The 19,646-nt window shown below is 46.0% G+C and overlaps 1 protein-coding gene across 1 annotated transcript in view; it reads right to left on the minus strand.

Annotated features, from left to right (window-relative positions):
* The window catches only part of Cracdl (CRACD like), a 43,375-nt gene extending 23,958 nt beyond the window's left edge, over window positions 1–19,417 (minus strand). Inside the window, exons 1-5 of the mRNA XM_038344158.1 lie at window positions 19,348–19,417; window positions 11,202–11,370; window positions 4,312–4,447; window positions 3,802–3,963; window positions 1,034–1,243 (exon numbers count right to left, since the gene is read on the minus strand). Of these exons, the coding sequence (XP_038200086.1) occupies window positions 1,034–1,243; window positions 3,802–3,963; window positions 4,312–4,447; window positions 11,202–11,370; window positions 19,348–19,417 (747 nt within the window). The remainder of the gene's footprint in view (window positions 1–1,033; window positions 1,244–3,801; window positions 3,964–4,311; window positions 4,448–11,201; window positions 11,371–19,347) is intronic.
* Between the last annotated feature and the right edge of the window lie 229 nt (window positions 19,418–19,646).

Genomic DNA, 19,646 nt, shown 5'->3' on the forward strand with positions numbered 1-19,646 from the left:
GAAGCCGAACCTCAGGACCCAGAGCAAAGTGGTTGTGGATACTGATGGGCAGACACGGCCAGCACAGCTCCTGAAGTGAACAGAGAGGCAGTGGTGACCACTAGGAGAGTGTAGATGTCTCTGTGAACATGAGAGAATCGAGCAGGGAAGGGGGAAGGGGAAAGGAGAAATAAGGAGTTTAAGTTAACTGTGTTCCCATGTTTTTCCCAAGCTGACTGACATCAGATTTTTGTTGTAGTTATTTTACAAAACGGTATTCCAGGCTGAAGGCAAGTTCAAAACTAAAGAGAGTTGCAGCAACATTGTGGGGTGGAGAGGGCCGCAAGAAGGGGCGCTACTTAGTACCATTCTACATGAGTCCCAGCAGGTCTGGAGTTCCCGGTTCATCAGGTTCCCATAGCATGTGGGCCTAGCTACTCATCGGACACACAGAATGGATCCAAATGCCCTGGTTTCCAGGTGGCACATTAATCTGAAGGTAACTCCCCTGCATCGTCCTCTAGTACTGATTCCTGAAAGTTCTCCCTGTCAGTCTGTGTTTTCAGAGCACCTCCCACATTCAAAACAGAAAACTCACTCCTTTCAGGAAGTCCCTGAAACCCAAGTGGGCCCTGCTGTTTGTCTCCAGTTGGTATGTCTAGCTTGTCATGAAGTCTTCAATACCTACAATTGTGAGTCCATCTCCTGGGTCATGCTTGCCCCACCCCTTGCCCTCTGACCCTTACCTTGTCTAAGTCCTGTCTGGATAAGAGAAATCCAGGAATCGGGGGATGTCAGGCTTGGCCCAGGACACCGTGAATTCTTGGTGTTTGCAGAATGAATAAATGCATGCAAGTATTGATATCTAAGTAGGGTGTTTATGCAAGAGAGAGATGCCCGATTCAAGGTGCAAAAGATGAGAGAGACTCGTGTCTCCCATGTGGTTTTATCCACCGTGGAGGTGTTCAGATGGGCTGTGCGGCTAGGCAGTGGGTGGGACTGTCCTGTCTGCCCATCCCATCCCACCCCTACACGGAGGAGGAAGGGCAATTACCGAAGACAGGCGCCTCATTTTACTCGATCGCTGGTTGCGGGGCTTAACCAGGAGCTTGTGTTTAGCTGCAGAGTTGTCCAGGCAGGAGGAGGACTCAGGAGGGTGGCTGAAGTCAGCCACAGGTGCCAGGCTGCCATCCAAGGTCCGAGAGGAGACGGTGGCATCGCTCATGTGGTCAGGAGACTGTGGCCGCGATGAGGACACTAAGATCTTCACGGTACAAGGAAAGAATACACCGAGCATTAATTTAGTGACAAAGGGTGGAGACCGTTGTCCTACCAACTTCTGTGCTATCTTTGGACTGTACCTGGGAAAGAATATTTTCAATTGGCTCTTGACAGAGGATGTTTTAAAATGTCCCTTTAGAGCAAACAGCTGGGAGTTCAAAGGCTGGGGGCCAACCCCAAGGCCCTGTGAACAGGGTTCTTTAACAGGGAGACTTTCCATAGCAACTTTCACCAGCAAAATAGACTAGCCCAGTGTTCCCAGGGGTGGAGGAACCTGCCACTTTCATCGAGCTGGGAATGTGGCCCAGCAGTGAGCTCTCAGGGGTGCAGGTCACAGGAAGCGCTGAGCCCCCTGCTCAGCCTTTCTTCTGGTGCTTTCTTTGTTCATTCTAAAGGGTCTCCGCAGCCTCTAGGGGAGCCTGGCTTCCAGTTACCTGTAGCTAAGCTACAGATGTGTTACTAGTTTACACCTCAGCGGGGAGGAACTGACAGTCAGCAAAGAGCAAATGAGTTGCCAGGGGGAAAGGAGCTTCTGGCAGCCACGTGGAAGAATGAAACTCCAAGATACATGCCCCCCTGAATACAGGGAGCCCCGCCCCACTGAATACAGGGAGCCCCGCCCCACTGAATACAGCAAGCCATTTCTTGGAGTCCTGGAAAGGTGTGTTTCACGACAAAGCACAGATACTACAGCACATGCAGGCCAGATGAGGAGCAAGGCACACAGTGAGAATCTCTGTGTTGGGCTTTAAGAACAACCCTGCCAGCTTTAAGAAGCAAGCAAACACAGATAAATGAAATCAAAACAAAAACCTGCCCGTTCCTATTGGAGCACTGCACTAAATATTAGAGTTAAGTTTACATTTTTGGTTTGTTTGTTGAGATAAGGTCTCTCAATGTAGCCCTGACTATATTGGAACTCAATATATAGGCCAGGATGGCCTTGAATTTACTAAGATCTGCATGCCTCTGCCTCTCAAGTACTGGGATTAAAGTCATACATCACCATTCCCAAATTTTGGTTTCCTACGATGATAATAGACTGGATATACTATCTAATAGCTGATGGAAACCTCAGAAATCTTTTTAAAATATAAAGTAATAACCAGAGGACTAAAAGATTAGGTAAGCGCTGGCCCAGCACAAGTGACCGCCATCTGGCTAATTAAAATCTGTGCACTGCAGCGGGCGATCAGGTTTGGAGTTGAGCTGCTTTCTTCAATGAATGAAGCTGGTCCTCTGGCCAGATCCAGCCAACTGCAGACACAGCCAGCTGCTGTGGGAGTCAGAGGCTCCAGGGGTACAGCAAGGAGGGCAAAGTCAAAGATGAGTCAGCAGCAGGTCGCTCCCAACAGGAATCTCCTCACCACAGAGCCCGGCACACACAACCTTATCTAAACTGGAAAAGGGACAATGGAATCGCACACGGAAAGTGTTTTAATGTGTTCTCAGGTGCAGCTTTAACTCAATAAGGAAAGAGGACAGACCGCCTTCTCATCATCTAGCCCTGTCTGAAATTAAAGAGCAGGTGGGTGTAGCCTACTTTTCCTAGACCCAACTCTCATTGTGAGCAGGGATATATATGTTCACCCTGAAACCAAATTCTGGGAGTGATTCTTCTGGGTAGTTCCACGGCAGTTCGCAATCCTGGAGATGACTTAAAACCAGCTACATCAAAGTTCTGACTTTTCCTCAGTAATATTCTGGGAGCACACAACTACGAAACATAACCAGCACACTTGGGGGAAAGGGAGAAATGTCTGTGTCCCAAAGTCAAGTGGTTACTGAATACAATTCCAAGCAACCCAGAGGTGAAACTCTATAGTTTCACTGTAAGCCACGCCCAGGCCAGGGTTGAATGTGATCCAAGCATGCCCAAGGCAGGTGTTCTGCACAGCTATCAAACACAAACTCTCTGCTCTTTATTTGTTTCTCATGGGTCAATATAATTTGGATCATTCCAATTCTTTCTGCCCTCAGCAAGAAGGCTTATTAATATTGGGAAAATGGCCATCTGGTTTTAGCATTTATATATGAATGCCTTATACGGATATTAATGTTCTTATCACAAACAAAATGTTTATTCATGAGAGGGAGTCTGAAGAGGGCAGTGTTTAGAATTACTTCTCCAGTGACTGCAGTCAGACCCTGATGGTCTGACTTACGGGTTGCCTTGTTTCCCAGAGGGCCCCATGTGATTTGCCCAAACCAACAGGTTCCTTCACTTATGACTGGGGCATAGAGCTGAGTGCTACTAAGTGTTTACTGTTCACTTCGTCCTGGGGCCAATGTCATGATAGCAGGGAGACACAGAAGCAGCTAGTTCCCTTTGCAGAAGTTTTCTGGATCTGGGCATCTGCTCAGACAAGACAAGGCACAGAGCAGATGGCATCAGAGTGACCGCACAACCACACAAAATGATATTGCACAGCCTCCCTCATTCACGGAGATATTGCAGGTGGCACTGAGGGCCTCCAGAGTTCTAGCAACGCTTAGCGGCAGACGTGGATGGAAACGTTTGAGGGCACACACTGCACTTGCCTTTATCGTCGTGCCTGGACCCACGTCATGCAGCAGGGACATCTCTGGGGGGCTCCGGGGCAGTCCGTCATCCTCAGAGCTTATACCAGTTTCCTCTGCCCTCTTGATAGGGATGCCTCCAGGAGGCGGTGGCCCCATTTTCACGTTACATTGTATCTTTAACTAGATTGAAGGAACAGTAGCCATCCTTAGTATTTTTACCAATAACAAGCCTTCCTGCTCCGATTCATTCATTCAGGAAACACTTTCAGCACCCTTGCATGCTGCAGAGGGCTGACCTGAATGAGTGCCTGCCCCCCCCCCCACTTCCCTCACTGCTGTCCTTATTCCTTAGGCGGTCACATCCCAGCAGGGCGTCCCTCCTAATGGGGCTCACTTGCCTGCCTGAGAACTGTGAAGACCTGGCAACTCCTCTTTCAATTGTATCAAATTGTTAAGTTGAAATCCCTTAGAAACTTCTGGATTGACATTGGACAGACACCCAAGTGACGGTGCCAAGCAAATACTTACCTGCAAAGCCTTGATCCGGTCACACACATTTTCTTGGGAAAACACCCGCACAGGCCGAGCAGGGTCCTGTCCCGATTCAGGAAAGAAAATACTGTCGTGTGAGAGGGCACGGTTGCCCAGGGTGCCCCTGGACTCCCTAGGATTAAAAAGAGTCACTGTGAGCTTTTGCCCACCGCCATCAGTCCCTGATCTTCGGGAATGAGAGCGAGAAAGAGGGTGCATGAATGGCATATTCTCCTAAGCCCTCTGTCATGCACAGTCACGGCCAAACACTAGACAGAACATTCTACAGAAGGGCATTCCCCAAAGATATCTGAAGGCTGTGGGAGGTTTTTTTTTTTTTTAATTAGTGGAAAAAACAAAGTTTGACGAAGTGTGAGGTTCAAGACTGCAAAACTTAGAGAGGGAAGGTTGATGCTGGCTGGGTTCTGAGGGACTCTGTCCCAGATGTCCTGGGAGGGGGAGTTATGAACTGTGGGCTAAGCTAATGTGCAGTCCCACCATGCGCTGGAGGCTGTTGGCACAGCAGCATCTCCCCAAGACGGTCCGGATCACACACCTCTGGCCCATTTGAAGCAAGAACTGCAAGTCTGCAGAGACAGCCCTGCTTGCTGCCCTGGCACGGTTTGTGTACCCTACCACTGCACTTGTGAGCCGAAGCATGGAAGCCCAGCTCCAACCCCAAGAACCTGATTTGGAACTGAAGTCACAGGACACTCATAAAAATGCTCTCAGAGGCCGGGCAGTGGTGGCGCACGCCTTTAATCCCAGCACTCGGGAGGCAGAGGCAGGCGGATCTCTGAGTTCGAGGCCAGCCTGGTCTACAAGAGCTAGTTCCAGGACAGGCCCTAGAAACTACAGGGAAACCCTGTCTCGAAAAACCAAAAAAAAAAAAAAAAAAAAAAAAAAAAAAAAAAAAAAAAAAAAAAAAAAAAAATGCTCTCAGAGGATGTGGGAATTAGCTGCCAGACTTTCCTAGCCTCTCGAATAATAGGCGGAAGGGGACGACTGAGATTGTCCGTGAAGGAAGGAAAGCCGCCTCTGGATGCACGGGAGCCCCACCCTGCCCTCCTTGGGCATCCTGTCCTCTATGGGACACCAGGGACTCTGAGGTGTGGCCCACCCTCCTGCATATCCAACTGCGTTAGTAGTACTGTGTGTGAGCATGCGCACGCACGCACGCACGCACAGACGCACGCATGGATGGACGCATGCACGAGGAAAGTGCTCTTCCATTGAAGAAAGGTATTCCCTTTCTAGGCTGCAAAAGCAAGCTTGCAAGTGGAAATCCAGATGGGGTATATTCACAGGCACTCAGAAGGTCTCAGCTCAGAGAGCACCAACTAACAGTGACTCCCAGTGCTAAGGCCAGACACACGCCTAGACTTACTCCCTACAGTCAACAGCCTGTTTCTAGGCCACCCCCTAGAAACCATAACTACCAGCCAAACACCTCTGGTTCAGATATAGCTAGGAATAGAGGCAGCAGGAAGAGGCCACTGACACAGTGGGAAAAAAACCTCAAGAGGCCATGGCACATGGTCATTCATTATTACAACGTCTATACAATGGGAAATATGTATGCAAACAAGAAACAATGAGCTACAGTCTGTCTGATGGAGGGCTGGGTGACTGAGAGTGGGAACTCTGAACTGGCATGGGCTTACCAAAGGACACTAAATGAAAACAGAACATGCTGTGGGATGATGCTCTTGCACACTGTAAAGATTTGTCACTCATATTGGCTTAATAAAATGCTGATTGGCCAGTAGCCGGGCAGGAAGTATAGGCGGGACAACCAGACTAAGAGAATTCTGGGAAGAGAAAAGGCAGAGAGCCAGTCACCAGCCAGATGAGAATGCCTTAGTGAGAAAAGGTGCCAAGTCACGTGTCTAAACATAGTCAAGAATTATGGGTTAATTTAAGTCATAAGAGCTAGTTAATAATAATCCTAAACGAATAAAACAAGCAGTTTATAATTACTATAAGCCTCTGTATGTTTCTTTGAGACTGAAGGGGTGTGGGACTGGGAGAGACAGAAACTTCCATCTACTAGAACACATGAGACAGAAGTATGTGTGTGGTACATCAGCTGTGTTTGAGAGGAGGATGGGTTTATATTTAAATATGTGTTGAGCATGTTCACATGCCTACTAATGATTTTTAAAATAAAAAATGGTACATGGAAGATACATGAGAGTAGTTTCTTTAAGTGGGAAGAAAAGAACTAGATAGGGAAACAGGGTCAAAGGTAACAACATTTTCAGTTTTGTCTTTGGAACTATTTAATGTGTTACACAACAAGACACAAAATCGATCAAAAAGGGAAGTCTCTAAGACTAGGAAAACAAAACAAAAACAAAAAAAGCCCAATTTGATGGCAGACATGATAGCACATGCTCGTAGTTCCAGCACTGGGGAGGCAGAGGCAGGAGGAGCCTGGTAGAGAAGGGGAAAAAGAAGTTACTCTGCCATAGGAGAAAAATAGTAATTTTGCTGAAGTCCATGTTTTTCAGTATGACAGAAGACAGAATACAAAAAAAAAGTAAGGAATTTCATCTTTCCTGGAATTGTGTCAGTGAGTGAATTGCTCAAAATTCTCTTAAGAATAAACCCATTTCCTACGTCAACCCATGAGAGGTCTAGAAGCCAGGGTAGCCAACTAGCAATCATGACCAGTGAATCATGACCACAATGTGCTCTCTGAGACAACTTCACCTTAAAAGGAAGGAAACAAGGCTTGTGAAAAAGACCCAAGCCAGGAAATATCCAGCATCAGCCTGGAATGGCTCACTGCACAGGAAAGCAAGGGACCTCTCTAAGATAACTGGGTTCGGGACCAAAAGAGCCAGAGGGCTAATGGCAAGTGACCTTTGATAGCCCAGCGTGACACAATGAGAAAAGATTGCTATGGATCAAAGCAAATCAAATATATTCAAAGTCAGTGTGTTTGTAGTTGATAAGTAGCTCAGTAGGTAGGGTGCTTGTCTAGCAAGCACAAGGCCCTGGGTTCAGCCTGCAGTACCACATAAAAATGATTGTAGTGGCATATACCTATAATCCCAGGGTGCTGAAGATGGAGGGAAGAAAAAAAAAGTTCAGGTTGTCCTTGTTTATATGGTGAATTTGAGGCCAGTCTGGGTTACTGTTGGGGAGTACGGACCACCAGACCCTGAATTTCTTGTAAACAACTTGTTTTCCTCTGCTCTGAGCAGCCTGCAGCTGCTCTGCGCCCGAGACCCTGATGGTAGGGGAGTGGGTTCGCATGAGTCTGCAGCTGAAAGATCCTGAGAGTTGGAGCATGGCCAGAGCCCTACATAAGCTACCCCTGAGCACAATAAATTCTTGTATCAAGGATGAACCGTGTCCCGTGTCTCTGTCTGTCTGTGTGGATGTGTTTTAAGTCTCCAGCTTAGCTCCTGGCTCGCAAACCATCCCGTAGTGCAGGCACCACAGGTTACATGAAATTCTGTCTAAAGAAAATAAATAAATATTAAAAAAAAACAGACTGTGTTCACAATGATACTTTAGTGAGGGGAAAGCCTAATTTTAGGTGTAAAGGTGTCAGGAGTGGAGCAAACAAGCATCATTCTGTTTTTCCTGAATAGCTTGTAATTTAGGCTATCATGAAGTTGACGACAGAAAGCTATTTCCTTATTTTATATTTACTTAATTTATACATATACGAGGGTTTGCCTAGATGTATGTACAGCACATGCCTGCCTGGTGCCTGTGGAGGTCAGAAGAGGACATCAGATCTTCTGGAACTGAAGTTACAGATGGTTGTGAGCCACCATGGAGGCGCTGGGCACTAAACCCAGGTCCTCTGCAAGAGTAGCAACTACTCAACTGCTGAGCCACCTCTCCAGCCCCTGACACAGGACAGTTCCTCACAGAAGAAGCTAGCAAAATGCAAAATGAATCAAGAACTAGAAAGGCTCCAGTTTCGCACAGAGGAAATGAGCCGTCCACCGTGAAGAGCATCAGGTGAGGGCTGGTCTAGTATCGACGCTGACCACCGAGGATCCACAGGTCGATTGCAGCATCAGTGGCGTGGAGATGCTCAAAGCGTATGGGGCCTCTTGATACATCAGGGGCAGCCCAAGCTCAGTGTGCCTCTAGAGCAGTGGTTCTTTTTTTTTTTTTTTTTCATGGTTTATTTTTTTTTATATTTAAAAATTTCCATCTCCTTCCCTCCTCCTCCCCCCTCCCTCCCCTCCTCCTCCCCCTTCCCTCCCCTCCTTCTCCCCCTTCCCTCCCCTCCCCTCCACCCATACCTCCCCTCCCTCCTTCTCAAGGCCAAGGAGCCATCAGGGTTCCCCACTCTATGCTAAGACCAATGTCCTCCCAACTCCCCCCAGGTCCAGGAAGGTGATCGATCAAGCTGAGAAGGCTCCCACAGAGCCCGTCCATGCAGAAGAATCAGAGCCCAGAGCCATTGTCCTTTGCTTCTCAGTCAGCCCCCGCTGTTGGCCACATTCAGAGAGACGGGTTTGGTCGCATGATCCATCAGTCCCATTCCAACTGGAGTTGGTGATCTCCCATTAGTTCTGTCCCACCGTCTCCATGAGTGAACTAGAGCAGTGGTTCTTAGCCCTCCTCATGCTGCACCCCTTTCATACGGTTCCTCACGTTGTGGTGACCCCACAACCATAACGGTATTTTCGTGGCTACTTCATCAGCTGTACAATTTCACTACTGTTATGAATCATAATGTAAATATCCGGTATGCAGGACAGCTGATGTGTGACCCCGAAGGGTCTTGACCCACAGGTTGAGAACTGCTACTCTAGCTCAACGTTAGTTTCTACAGAATTAGAAGAACACAGGCTGTAGCCCAGGGGAACGGAGAGCAGATGCAGAGAGCAGCCCGTCCTGTAGGCAAAAGAACCCAGAGGGGGCTGTCACCAATGAAGCCAGCACCAAGACACCCAGCACACTAGGCTGCCCGTGGCCTTGTAGAAGTTGCCACAGAGGCTGGTGTCAGATTCTCAGAGAGACTAAAGAAAGGGTTTCTTCCTCAGTGCTGACCTTGATGATATGTCAGTGTTCTTCCCAGGACCTCATTGTAGCCCATCTCTAGTTACCTTTAAGGTTTTATTTTATCTTTAATTGTGTATGAGGGTGTGGAGGGATGCACGTGAGTACAGGTGCCTGTAAGGGCTGGTAGGTGCCCATGGAGGCCAGAGGGGTTGAGTCTCCTGGAGCTGGAGTTAGGCAGCCGTGTGCTGCCTACTGTAAGTGCTGAGAACCCAACTCGGGTCGTCTGTGTAAGTCGTATGCAATCTTAACTAGCAACCCCATCTTTCCTCTTATTAACGAATGTCAATCCTGTTCCTACCAGGTGCTAGCAGTCACAGACAGATATCAATGACCCTGTCCCCACATTCCCTGGGTTCCTATGAGAAGCATTTCCCCATGGCTATGCTCCTGTCTGAGGCTGGATGGATCACTCCCAGGTTTGTTTCTGAACACCGGGAAGTGGGGGTGGGCATTAGAGTTCTCCTGGGGCTAGCCAGGACTGCCTGTCCAGCACCCCCACAATTGTGCACAGTCTTACAAGGTACCCACGTGCCCATTCTGCTTCTAACTAGCTCTGGGAGGAGGAGGGGAGGGAAGTCAAACCCTGATTTTCCATCTTCAGTCATCTAGTGCCACCAAGTGGCCAGTGTAATTTCTCCTCCTCAGAGACAGGCTTCCCTGTCCCTGTCTCAGGAGCACCGCCATTCCTTCCGATATTTTATCCTGAAAGGAGGGTTGATGTTTAAAAGACATTACAAGCTACCTCTTCTCTTTTCTAGAGTTCAAAACATGGCCGTGGGGGTAGCAGAGAGACAACATGACTGCACTGTGATAAAACACAAGTTAGAAAAATCAAAGTTTTGTCTACAAGGGCTGCCTGAGTGTCCATCCCCAGTGTATCTGAATTGATTAAGCCCAGACAACCAGAAGCCACTTCTTCTCCATCTGCTGGCCTTGTTCTAGCGCATGCGCCCTTATTCAATCGGTCGGCGTTTAGGTTCAGAGGGACGAGTGCTCCTCACACTGTGCTCCAGGTCCTTGAGCATCCTTGGTTAAATTAAACCAGGGTCCACATCCCAGTGCTGCCCTTTCTGCGTGTGATACTAGACAGGCTCCCAGGTGGCTTGTGGCCGATTTTGCTCATTTCTGTGATGGTTCATAGAATCACCTCATACAGATGCTGTGCACTTAAACATCTGGGGGGGTGCAGGTTGGTGCACACATGCTACAGTGTCCCGCTGCATGTCAGAGGGCAACCTCAGAGGGCAGTCCTTGCCTTCCAACTTGTTTGAGACAGGGACTGCTGCTGTTCACCACTGTGCCTAGGCCAGCTGGTGCACAGGCTTCTGGGGATTCCCGTCTCTGTCTCCTACCTGGTAATGGGAGCTCTGGAATTAGAGACCTACATAGAACCATCTCCCCAGGCCTCACTGTGAACTTACAGGTTGTTTTTAGATTTTTAAAATTTCGTTTTACACACGACTCCTCAGAATTAAGAGTTACGGAGGGCTGTGAGTCATAATGCGGATGCTGAGAAACAAACCCCAGGCCTCCTCAAGAGCAACATGTGCTCTTAACCTCTGAGTCATCTCTCCAGCCCCCATTACCCTGGACTTTTAAATACTCATGGCACCCAGCCGGTAGCAACTGCACAATCGGGTTTCCCCCACCGTCGTCCATCCCTGTGTTTGGAAAGCTAAGAAACATGCACCCCACATTGAAGAACTCCCTAAGGGGATCGCCCAGGATGCGAGGAGGCCCAGGAGCCTGACAAGCTACCAAGACCCTGGACTAAGAGTGCTGGACGTCTCCTGGCCCAGTGTCCCCTCCTCCTTGAGGCTCACGAGAAGCACGCAGAAGCAACTTACTCCAGCTCGTCTTCAGAGTCGTAGCCCACCGGCCCCGACTCAATGGCAATGACCTCGCTCTTGGCCTGGTTCTGCTTCCAGGTGCTGTTTCCCGTGGATGAGGGCGATTCCTTTCTCTTCTTCTTCCCAAACAACTTCTTAAAAGTTTTAAACTTAGATTTTTTCTTTCCTATACAGACAACAAGAAAAAAAAAAGATTAGCGGGCACGTGCATTAGAGTGCAGGTGTGTGCAGGTGTGTGATGGGCACAGGTGTCAAGGAAGCAAGGACCCAGTGACAGAGTCAAATGGCCTAGAAGGTCTGTGCCCCAAACACATATTGGTTTCTATCTTTTAAAAAAAATTAAAAGTTTGTGTGTATACATGTTTTTCCTGGGTGTATGTCTGTGTAACACATGGAGAGAGCACCGTATTCCCCAGGAGTGGAGTTGCAGATGGTTGTGAACTGCCATGTGGGAGTTTGGAAAAGCATTCAGTGCTCTTGTTTTAAAAAATTTATTTATTATGTATAAAGTATTCTGTCTGCATGCCAGAAGAGGGAACCTGATCAAATTACAGATGGTTGTGAGCCACCATATGATTGCTGGGAATTGAACTCAGGACCTCTGGAAGAGCAGCCAGTGCTCTTAACCTCTGAGCCATCTCTCCAGCCCACATTCAGTGCTCTTAACCACTGAGCCATCTCTCCAAACCCCTTGGTTTCCATCTTTAGGATATCCGTAAATGAGCCAAGAAAGCAAGAGCATGAGCAAGGGAACAAACCCAAGCCAGCTTCCTCTCACCTGATTCCATGTTCTTTAATTCTCTGGAATAGGCATACTATTTCATAGATAATGTACACAGGACAGATAAGGCAAAGGCTGGATGATAACCCAAGGTATTTTCTTAAGAAATACATTATCTTCCAAGGATTTGTCTGATTTTTAAAACTGTGTGTGTGGGTGGGTGTGAGAGAGGAGCAAACGGTGGCTTTCCCTAGGCGGAGAGGTCGCGTCCAGTCTGAGCACCTTAGCTGTCACCTTCAATCTTACCCACAGGACCTATCAGACCCGGAGCCTATGACGTCGCCAGAGCAACTCAGCCATGTTCACCACTTCCCTTCCGCATACGTGTAGGACGGGACAGCAAGGGGAAACTGAGTCAGAGAGATCAAGCATGCTGTGTGACATGACGGAAGTTTGCAAATAACTGTCTAAGGCGGCTTTATAAGTTTACAAACGGAAGTGATTTAATGATGAGTTAATGATCTAACGGTCCCCTGGGAAGTTCGCGTGACCTCGCCTTCACCCGAGATCCTGCCAGCGAGACTGGAGCAAGCGTCTCTCCACAGGGGACAACCTCCTAATGGCAGTTTGTTTTAACGTCCAGTGGAAACTTCCTTTCACACCACGAAATGTTTATCTTGGGTGCAGATGGAGCTCCCTCCAGAGTTTACGTTGAAAGACTCTCAGGAGTTCTTTGCATTTGATAGGACACCACCCGGCCTCCCAATAGCCAACCAATTATTAGGCGTCCCCGGAGACCTGGACAAATAAACGACCTAACACCCAGGTGTGCTTAGGGCACGAACAGTGTGGGTAAGAGGCGGCTACAACAGCTGTGCCTTTTCCTGCCAACTGAAACGCCAGCTTCGGGCGACCTGGCACCCTCTTCTGGTCTCTGCAGGCATTGCATGTGCACAGACAGCTCAATCAGTTTAATCACCTAAAGGAGTTAATTGGCTATCTCGTTCGGTTTGATTTCTTCCTGTCCTAAGCATTGTGACCCAGCTTCTTAAACAGACGCAGGACTGATCCACTTGCTTACTCCTTCAGTCTGTTCTGTTGTTTCACATAGCGAGGGATTTATCTGCATCTCAAGATGTCAAAGGTACTGGCAAAAAATACACTGCTACGGGTGGATGTCGACAGGCTCTGTAACGGTGCCTCCTTTCTCATGCCCAGGGTTAACTATTTGTACGGCCTCCTCCTTCTTCCTCGGTCAGCTACACTGCTGACTCCTGAGGAGTCAGGCTCTTCCAGGGCTCCAGGGTGCTACGAGAGCCTTACCTGAGCAACAATCCCCAGGTGCAGCCCTGCTATTTTATTTCTTTTAAAGGTTTGTTCGATTGAACGCCTACAATTTTTTTGAACCTTCCCTGCTTTGCTAATAAATACATTTCAGGAAATATTTCTCTCTCTAGATCTGTTAAGTTCTACACGTTACAGAAGTTTGGGTTTTCATTATTATTTGGTTAGAAGTATTTTTCTGGTTTCCGTGGCCATACCTTTTCAGATCTGTGAGTTCTACAAAAGGCATGTCTTCATTTCCAAGCACTTGGCAATCCACTATCTCTTTTTTATGGATTTCACCACAGTGAGATAATGTACTCTGAATTTTGTTCTGCTCAAATCTGTCGAGACTTACTTTATGGTGTGCTGTGGGACAATGGTCTGTACCCTGTCAGTTGTATTTTAAATAAATGCTGATGGGCCAGTAGCCAGGCAGGATGTATAGGTGGGGCAACCAGGCAGGAAGCAGAGGTGGGGCAGTGAGAACAGGAGAATTCTGGGAAGAGGAAAGCATAGTCTACAGTCATCACCCAGACAGAGCAAGCAAGATGTGACTGCCTCGCCAAAAAAGGTACCAAGCCACGTGGCTAACACAGACAAGTATAATAATATAAGAGTATAATAATATAAGTTATAAGAGTAATAAGAAGCCTGAGCTACTAGGCCAATCAGTTTATAATTAATGTAGACCTCTGTGTGTTTTCTTTGGGACTTAAGGACGTGGGAACTGGGCAGGACAGAAACCTCAGTCAACAATGGTGTACCATATTGACAGTTTCCATAAACTTTCCACAGTACTCAGAAAACAATGCATTTTCTTCTCTGTTTTAAAGATGACAACTCAGACATGCCATTTTATTTTTGCTTTTATATTTTAAATCTTTACTATTTTTTTTAAATAAATTCATCCTAACAGTTTCAGAGAGTGAGAGAAATGGTTTTATTTATTTATCTATTTTTAGTTGTCAATTTCTACTTCCCAACTTTTAAGGGTGTATCAGTGGCAAACTTATGTCTTTGACAATACCTTCGTGTCTCCCTCGGTCCTGACACACATCCTTCTCAGGATTGGCCTTCCAGGTTGATAGTTATTTTTTTCTAACGAGCCACAGTTTTGTGGGTTCTACTGTGTTGTTAGGAAATCAGCCACCACTTTTCCTTTTGCTCCTGTGAAGGTAGCCCTCCATCCCTTGGACTAAATGGATTTCTAATTTGAACTTTGGCTCTCTACATTTTTTTCCTTTGTATTTTTACTGCCCTTTAATTATCCCTCCTAGGAGTCATTAGGTTTCTTGTATTTAACTGATTATTTTATTTTTTTGAGACAGGGTTTCTCTGTAGCTTTGGAGCCTGTCCTAGCTCTTGTAGACCAGGCTGGCTGTGAACTCACAGAGATTCACCAGCCTCTGCCTCCTGAGTGCTGGGATTAAAGGCGTGCGCCACCACTGCCCAGCTCGATTTATTTATTTTTGTTGGGGTATGTTTGTACAAACGCAGTACCTACAGAGGCCAGAAGAGGGTGCCAGATGGCCTGAAGCAGGAGTTTCAGGTGGCCTTGTTGGGAATCAAACTCAGGTCCTCTGCAAGAGTAGCTGGCAAGTATTCTTAAGCATTGAACCGTCTCTCAGATTCCTCACAGGGTATCTTAAATCTGTGGACTGGGCTATTGCTTTGTTGTTGTTTGATTTTTTAACAATCCTAGAAAATTCATGGGCATCATCTCCTCTCTGAGCCTGTGTGAATACATGCTGCTGGCTATCACTTAGGTGTGAATGAATGCTGCTGGCTATCACTTAGGTGTGAATGGGTGCTTCAGGCTATCACTTAGGTGTGAATGGGTGCTTCAGGCTATCACTTAGGTGTGAATGGGTGCTTCAGGCTATCACTTAGGTGTGAATGAATGTTTCAGACTATCACTTAGGTGTGAATGCATGCTGCTAGCTATCACTTAGTGTGAATGAATGCTGCTGGCTATCACTTAAGTGTGAATGAATGCTTCAGGCTATCACAGGTGTGAACTGATGTTTCAGGCTATCACTTAGGTGTGAATGGATGCTTCAGGCTATCACTTAGGTGTGAATGGGTGCTTCAGGCTATCACTTAGGTGTGAATGGATGCTTCAGGCTATCACTTAGGTGTGAATAGATGCTTCAGACTATCACTTAGGTGTGAATGCATGCTTCAGGCTATCACTTTGCTCCACCTTTGTTTTTTCCCATCTTTTCAACATTCCACTCTGCATGCTATCCGATTCCCTGTATGATCTTGACCCAATGTAATCTGATCTTGTTCTGAACACTGAAGTTTTACTAATTATATTTTACTTTAAAAAAAATCCACTTGTTTTAAAACCTGCAATGCCATTTAAATCATTTTAAATTATGGTAAAAATCAGTCTGGCATCTGTAGAGCAGCAATGATGTCCTCAATCCAGATGCAGACCATCAGTCCGTATCATTTCCTCACGCTTCCCACCCTTAACATGCAGCTGTTCATGGATCTGCTCTTAAGAGTTCTGGGTCAAGTCACAGTGTGTAGATTGGTCACCATACATATATCTCCTTTTGATTCTGGCTTTTTCACCTAGAAAATCATTTACATTGTTAGTAGACACCAATAGTATATTCCTTTTTATTGGTGAGTAATATTTCATTATATAGATATATTTATTGATTGGCTGACTGGCCGGGCAACTTTTCGCAATCATGAATAAAGTCACTTTCAGGTTTTGTGTAAACATAAGTTTTCATTGCCCTTTGGTTAATACTTTAGCATAGGGTGTGGGTTTAACTGTTTCTCTTTGTAATAGCCCTAGCTGTCCTGGAACTTGCTCTGTAGACCAGGCTAGCCTTGAGCTCACAGAGATCCACCTGCCTCTGACTGCTGCTGGGAATAAAGGTGTGTGCCACCACTGCCTGGTCTGCCAAAATGTCTTTCAAAATATAATTTTGTATTCTACAAGGAACAACATCATGACCAGTATTTGTCAGGTTTTTAAAAAAGTTTTAATTTAGTTTAAAGTTACAGTTTTAATTTGTAATAAATACAGATGCTGCCAATTTGTCCATATTCTTAGGTAAACCATCTTTAAAATCCCTGTTCAATTTTAAATTAGGCTTGTTTATTATTATTATTATTAATTATTATTTTACTTCACATAGTTTCAAATGTATGCTATAATTTTAAAAAATATTTATTTATTTATTATGTATACAGTATTCTGTCTGCATGTATGCTTGCAGGCCAGGGCATCAGATTTCATTACAGATGGTCGTGAGCCACCATGTGGTTGCTGGGAGTTAAACTCAGGACCTCCAGAAGAGCAGCCAGTACTTTTAACCACTGAGCCATCTCTCCAGCCCATATGCTATAATTTTTAAACCAGTCTGACTTATAGTTTTCTCAGTCTGTGACTTTTATTTTTGTTTTCTGAATAGTGTTATTTTTTAGAGGAAATGTTTTAAATTCTGATGAGTTTCCATTTATAAAATTATCTTTTATGGACTGATGGGCGAATCTGAGAAATCTGGTCTCATTGTAGGGAAGAATGTCCTCTCCTCCTCTTTGGAAAGGGTTAGAGTCTGACATCTACAGCACACTTGCAGCTGTTCTGGATCATCTGTGATGCACAGACCCATGATGCCTTTTGCTTTCTCTCTCTGTTTCTCTCCTTCCTACTCTCCCTTCTCTTTCTTCTGTCGTTGATTGTACTTTATCGTATATATGTCACTGATTGTACTTTATCATATGTATGTCACTGATGTATTTTATCGTATGTATGTCACTGATGTACTTTATCGTGTGTATGTCACTGATGTACTTTATCACATGTATGTCACTGATGTACTTTGTTGTATGTATGTCAATGATGTATTTTATCATATGTATGTCACTGATGTACTTTATCGTATGTATGTCACTGATGTACTTTATCGTGTGTATGTCACTGATGTACTTTATCGTATGTATGTCACTTATGTACTTTATTGTATGTATGTCACTGATGTATTTTATCGTATGTATGTCACTGATGTACTTTATCGTGTGTATGTCACTGATGTACTTTATCACATGTATGTCACTGATGTACTTTATTGTATGTATGTCACTGATGTACTTTATTGTATGTATGTCACTGATTGTACTTTATCGTATGTATGTCACTGTACTTTATCGTGTGTATTCACTGATTGTACTTTATCGTATGTATGTCACTGATTGTACTTTATCGTGTGTATATGAATGTTTTGCCTGCACGTGTGTAAGTGTACCACGTGCATACATCAGATCTCCTAAAACTGGAGTTACAGATGCTTGTGAGTCATCATGCAGCTGCTGAGAATTGAACTCAGGACCTCTGCAAGAGTAACAAATGCTCTTAACTGTGGAGACACCTCTGCAGCCCCTCTTCTCTGGCTTATTTGTTTGTTTGGACGGGGATCTTACTGTATCCCAAGCTGGCCTTGAACTTCCTATGTGGTTACAGATGACCTTCCATGCCCGAAGTTCCCGTCTCTACCTCCCAAGTACCCTAGTCTAGGCAGGACAGTTGGACGGTCTTTCAAGAAGACAGTTTGTTCTGCACAGTGCCTGGGGTGATGTCTGATCTCAGGAGCACTCTGACCTAAGCACAAAGGTCGAGGTTCTCTGGGCTGCCCCACTGAAGGCTCAGTTTTACAGGAGGCTGACTTATCTGAGCTCCACACCTACCCCACCTTCGCATCTTATTGAAGGGAAGGCCTTCTCTTAGCCGGGTCTCCTCAGGTCCTGCATCTCACCTTCTCCCCATCCCCTATGTTCCATCCCACAAGAAAACAAGATTCAACCTTTCAGAGTAAAAGACTAAAGCAAAATGTGCCCGCCTATCTTTCTGAGTTACCATTTTCCTTTCAACTCATTTTCTTATCTAGAATTTTCAAAAAGTTGGTCTGATGGCAGCAATTCACTTATTATTTGAAGCAAAATTGCAACACCTAGATCCTCTCATTTTCTAAGACTGATTCCTCATGGTGACCTATGTAAGCCAAACTGGCATCTACTTGAAGATATTCATGGCGGGGAGTGAAATACTTATATAACAATTTCTTATTTTAAAAAGCAACAATTCAGTGTCCCAATAGCCAGTCTGAATAACCATTTTCCCCACTGAAGGCTAATCTTAAAATACTTTCACCTCGTATTTGGATTTATTTAGTACCTATTGAAATATGAGCAGAAAAAAAATGTTTCTAATATAAACTGAACAACCCATCTTCATATATGAAATATATATGAAATCCCAGTGTTCACTGGGGTAAGTGCCCGCAGGTAGCATCTGGCTTCTGGGTTTAATATCACTGGAGTTATTCTCCTGACCTAAGTCAAAGGAAATCTCTCCTGGGATTCTGAATTTAAACAAGAGAGGTTGGAAACCTTTGCTAACATACGCCGAGTGAGACGGCTGAAACCCCAGGGAAATGTGCACTGAGGGAGATCAGTGTTTTTAATATTGATTTCACAACTGTATCTAGGCATAAATAGCAACCCCATGACTGGATCAGAAAGTGTTCTGAAGTGATGACTCACAGTGATAGAAGTTGGCTCCGCCAAGGCTAAGATAAAGGCCCTGTAAAAGTCGTAAGAGAAGGGTCAAAGGTTCTTTTGATGTAATTATTTTATCTGGAGGATTAGCTCGTCCTGTGCTTTTACAAAACCTCCTACGTATACCTTTGGAAAGCGTTGGGTGATAAATGGATCCACTTAGCCCTGGCACCTTGGCTCTATATGTAGCTGAGCCAGGCCTTGAACTCATGATCCTTCTGCCTCTGACAGCAAAGCACAGGTGCTCTGGGGTGAGCCCCTGCTTCTTTGCTCTCAAGTCAAATACAGGGCCAGGCTCACCCCAGGAAAAGGAAAAGGACATTCAAAGCCCCAGCAAGAGAGCAATGCTGCCAAGTGGTGTAAATGCTAAGGCTGTCTTCCGGGAGTCAGCATAGGGCTGGGGATATCCAAGCACACTGGGGGACTGAACACGCCTCTCCACGCAGGAAGCCACAAAACCCGGCTCCCACCAAGCAAACGCAGCCTCTTCCCGCGCAGGGGAGAGAGGAGCCTCACCTGTGCCATCCTCCCCAAGGCCTTCAGCAGACTCCCGGAGCTTGACGTCCATCACCCTCGTGGAGATCATGTCCGGCTCACTAAAACCAGAAGGAAACCCGTGTTAGAGGAAGGCGTGGAGCCGAGTGACCGACGAGTGCCATGGTGGTGGGGATGGCTTCTGCCTGTCTATAACTCTGGAAAGTCAGAGCCGAGGGCGGGGAGGACAGTACAGGCCATGCTCACAGCCACACGGGGAGCAACCATAGAAGCACCCTACTGATGCCATCAGTTTTACAGAAAACACAACAGAGAGGCAG

This window comes from Arvicola amphibius, chromosome 9, assembly GCF_903992535.2.
Source record: "Arvicola amphibius chromosome 9, mArvAmp1.2, whole genome shotgun sequence".
Classification (NCBI taxonomy): Eukaryota; Metazoa; Chordata; class Mammalia; order Rodentia; family Cricetidae; genus Arvicola; species Arvicola amphibius.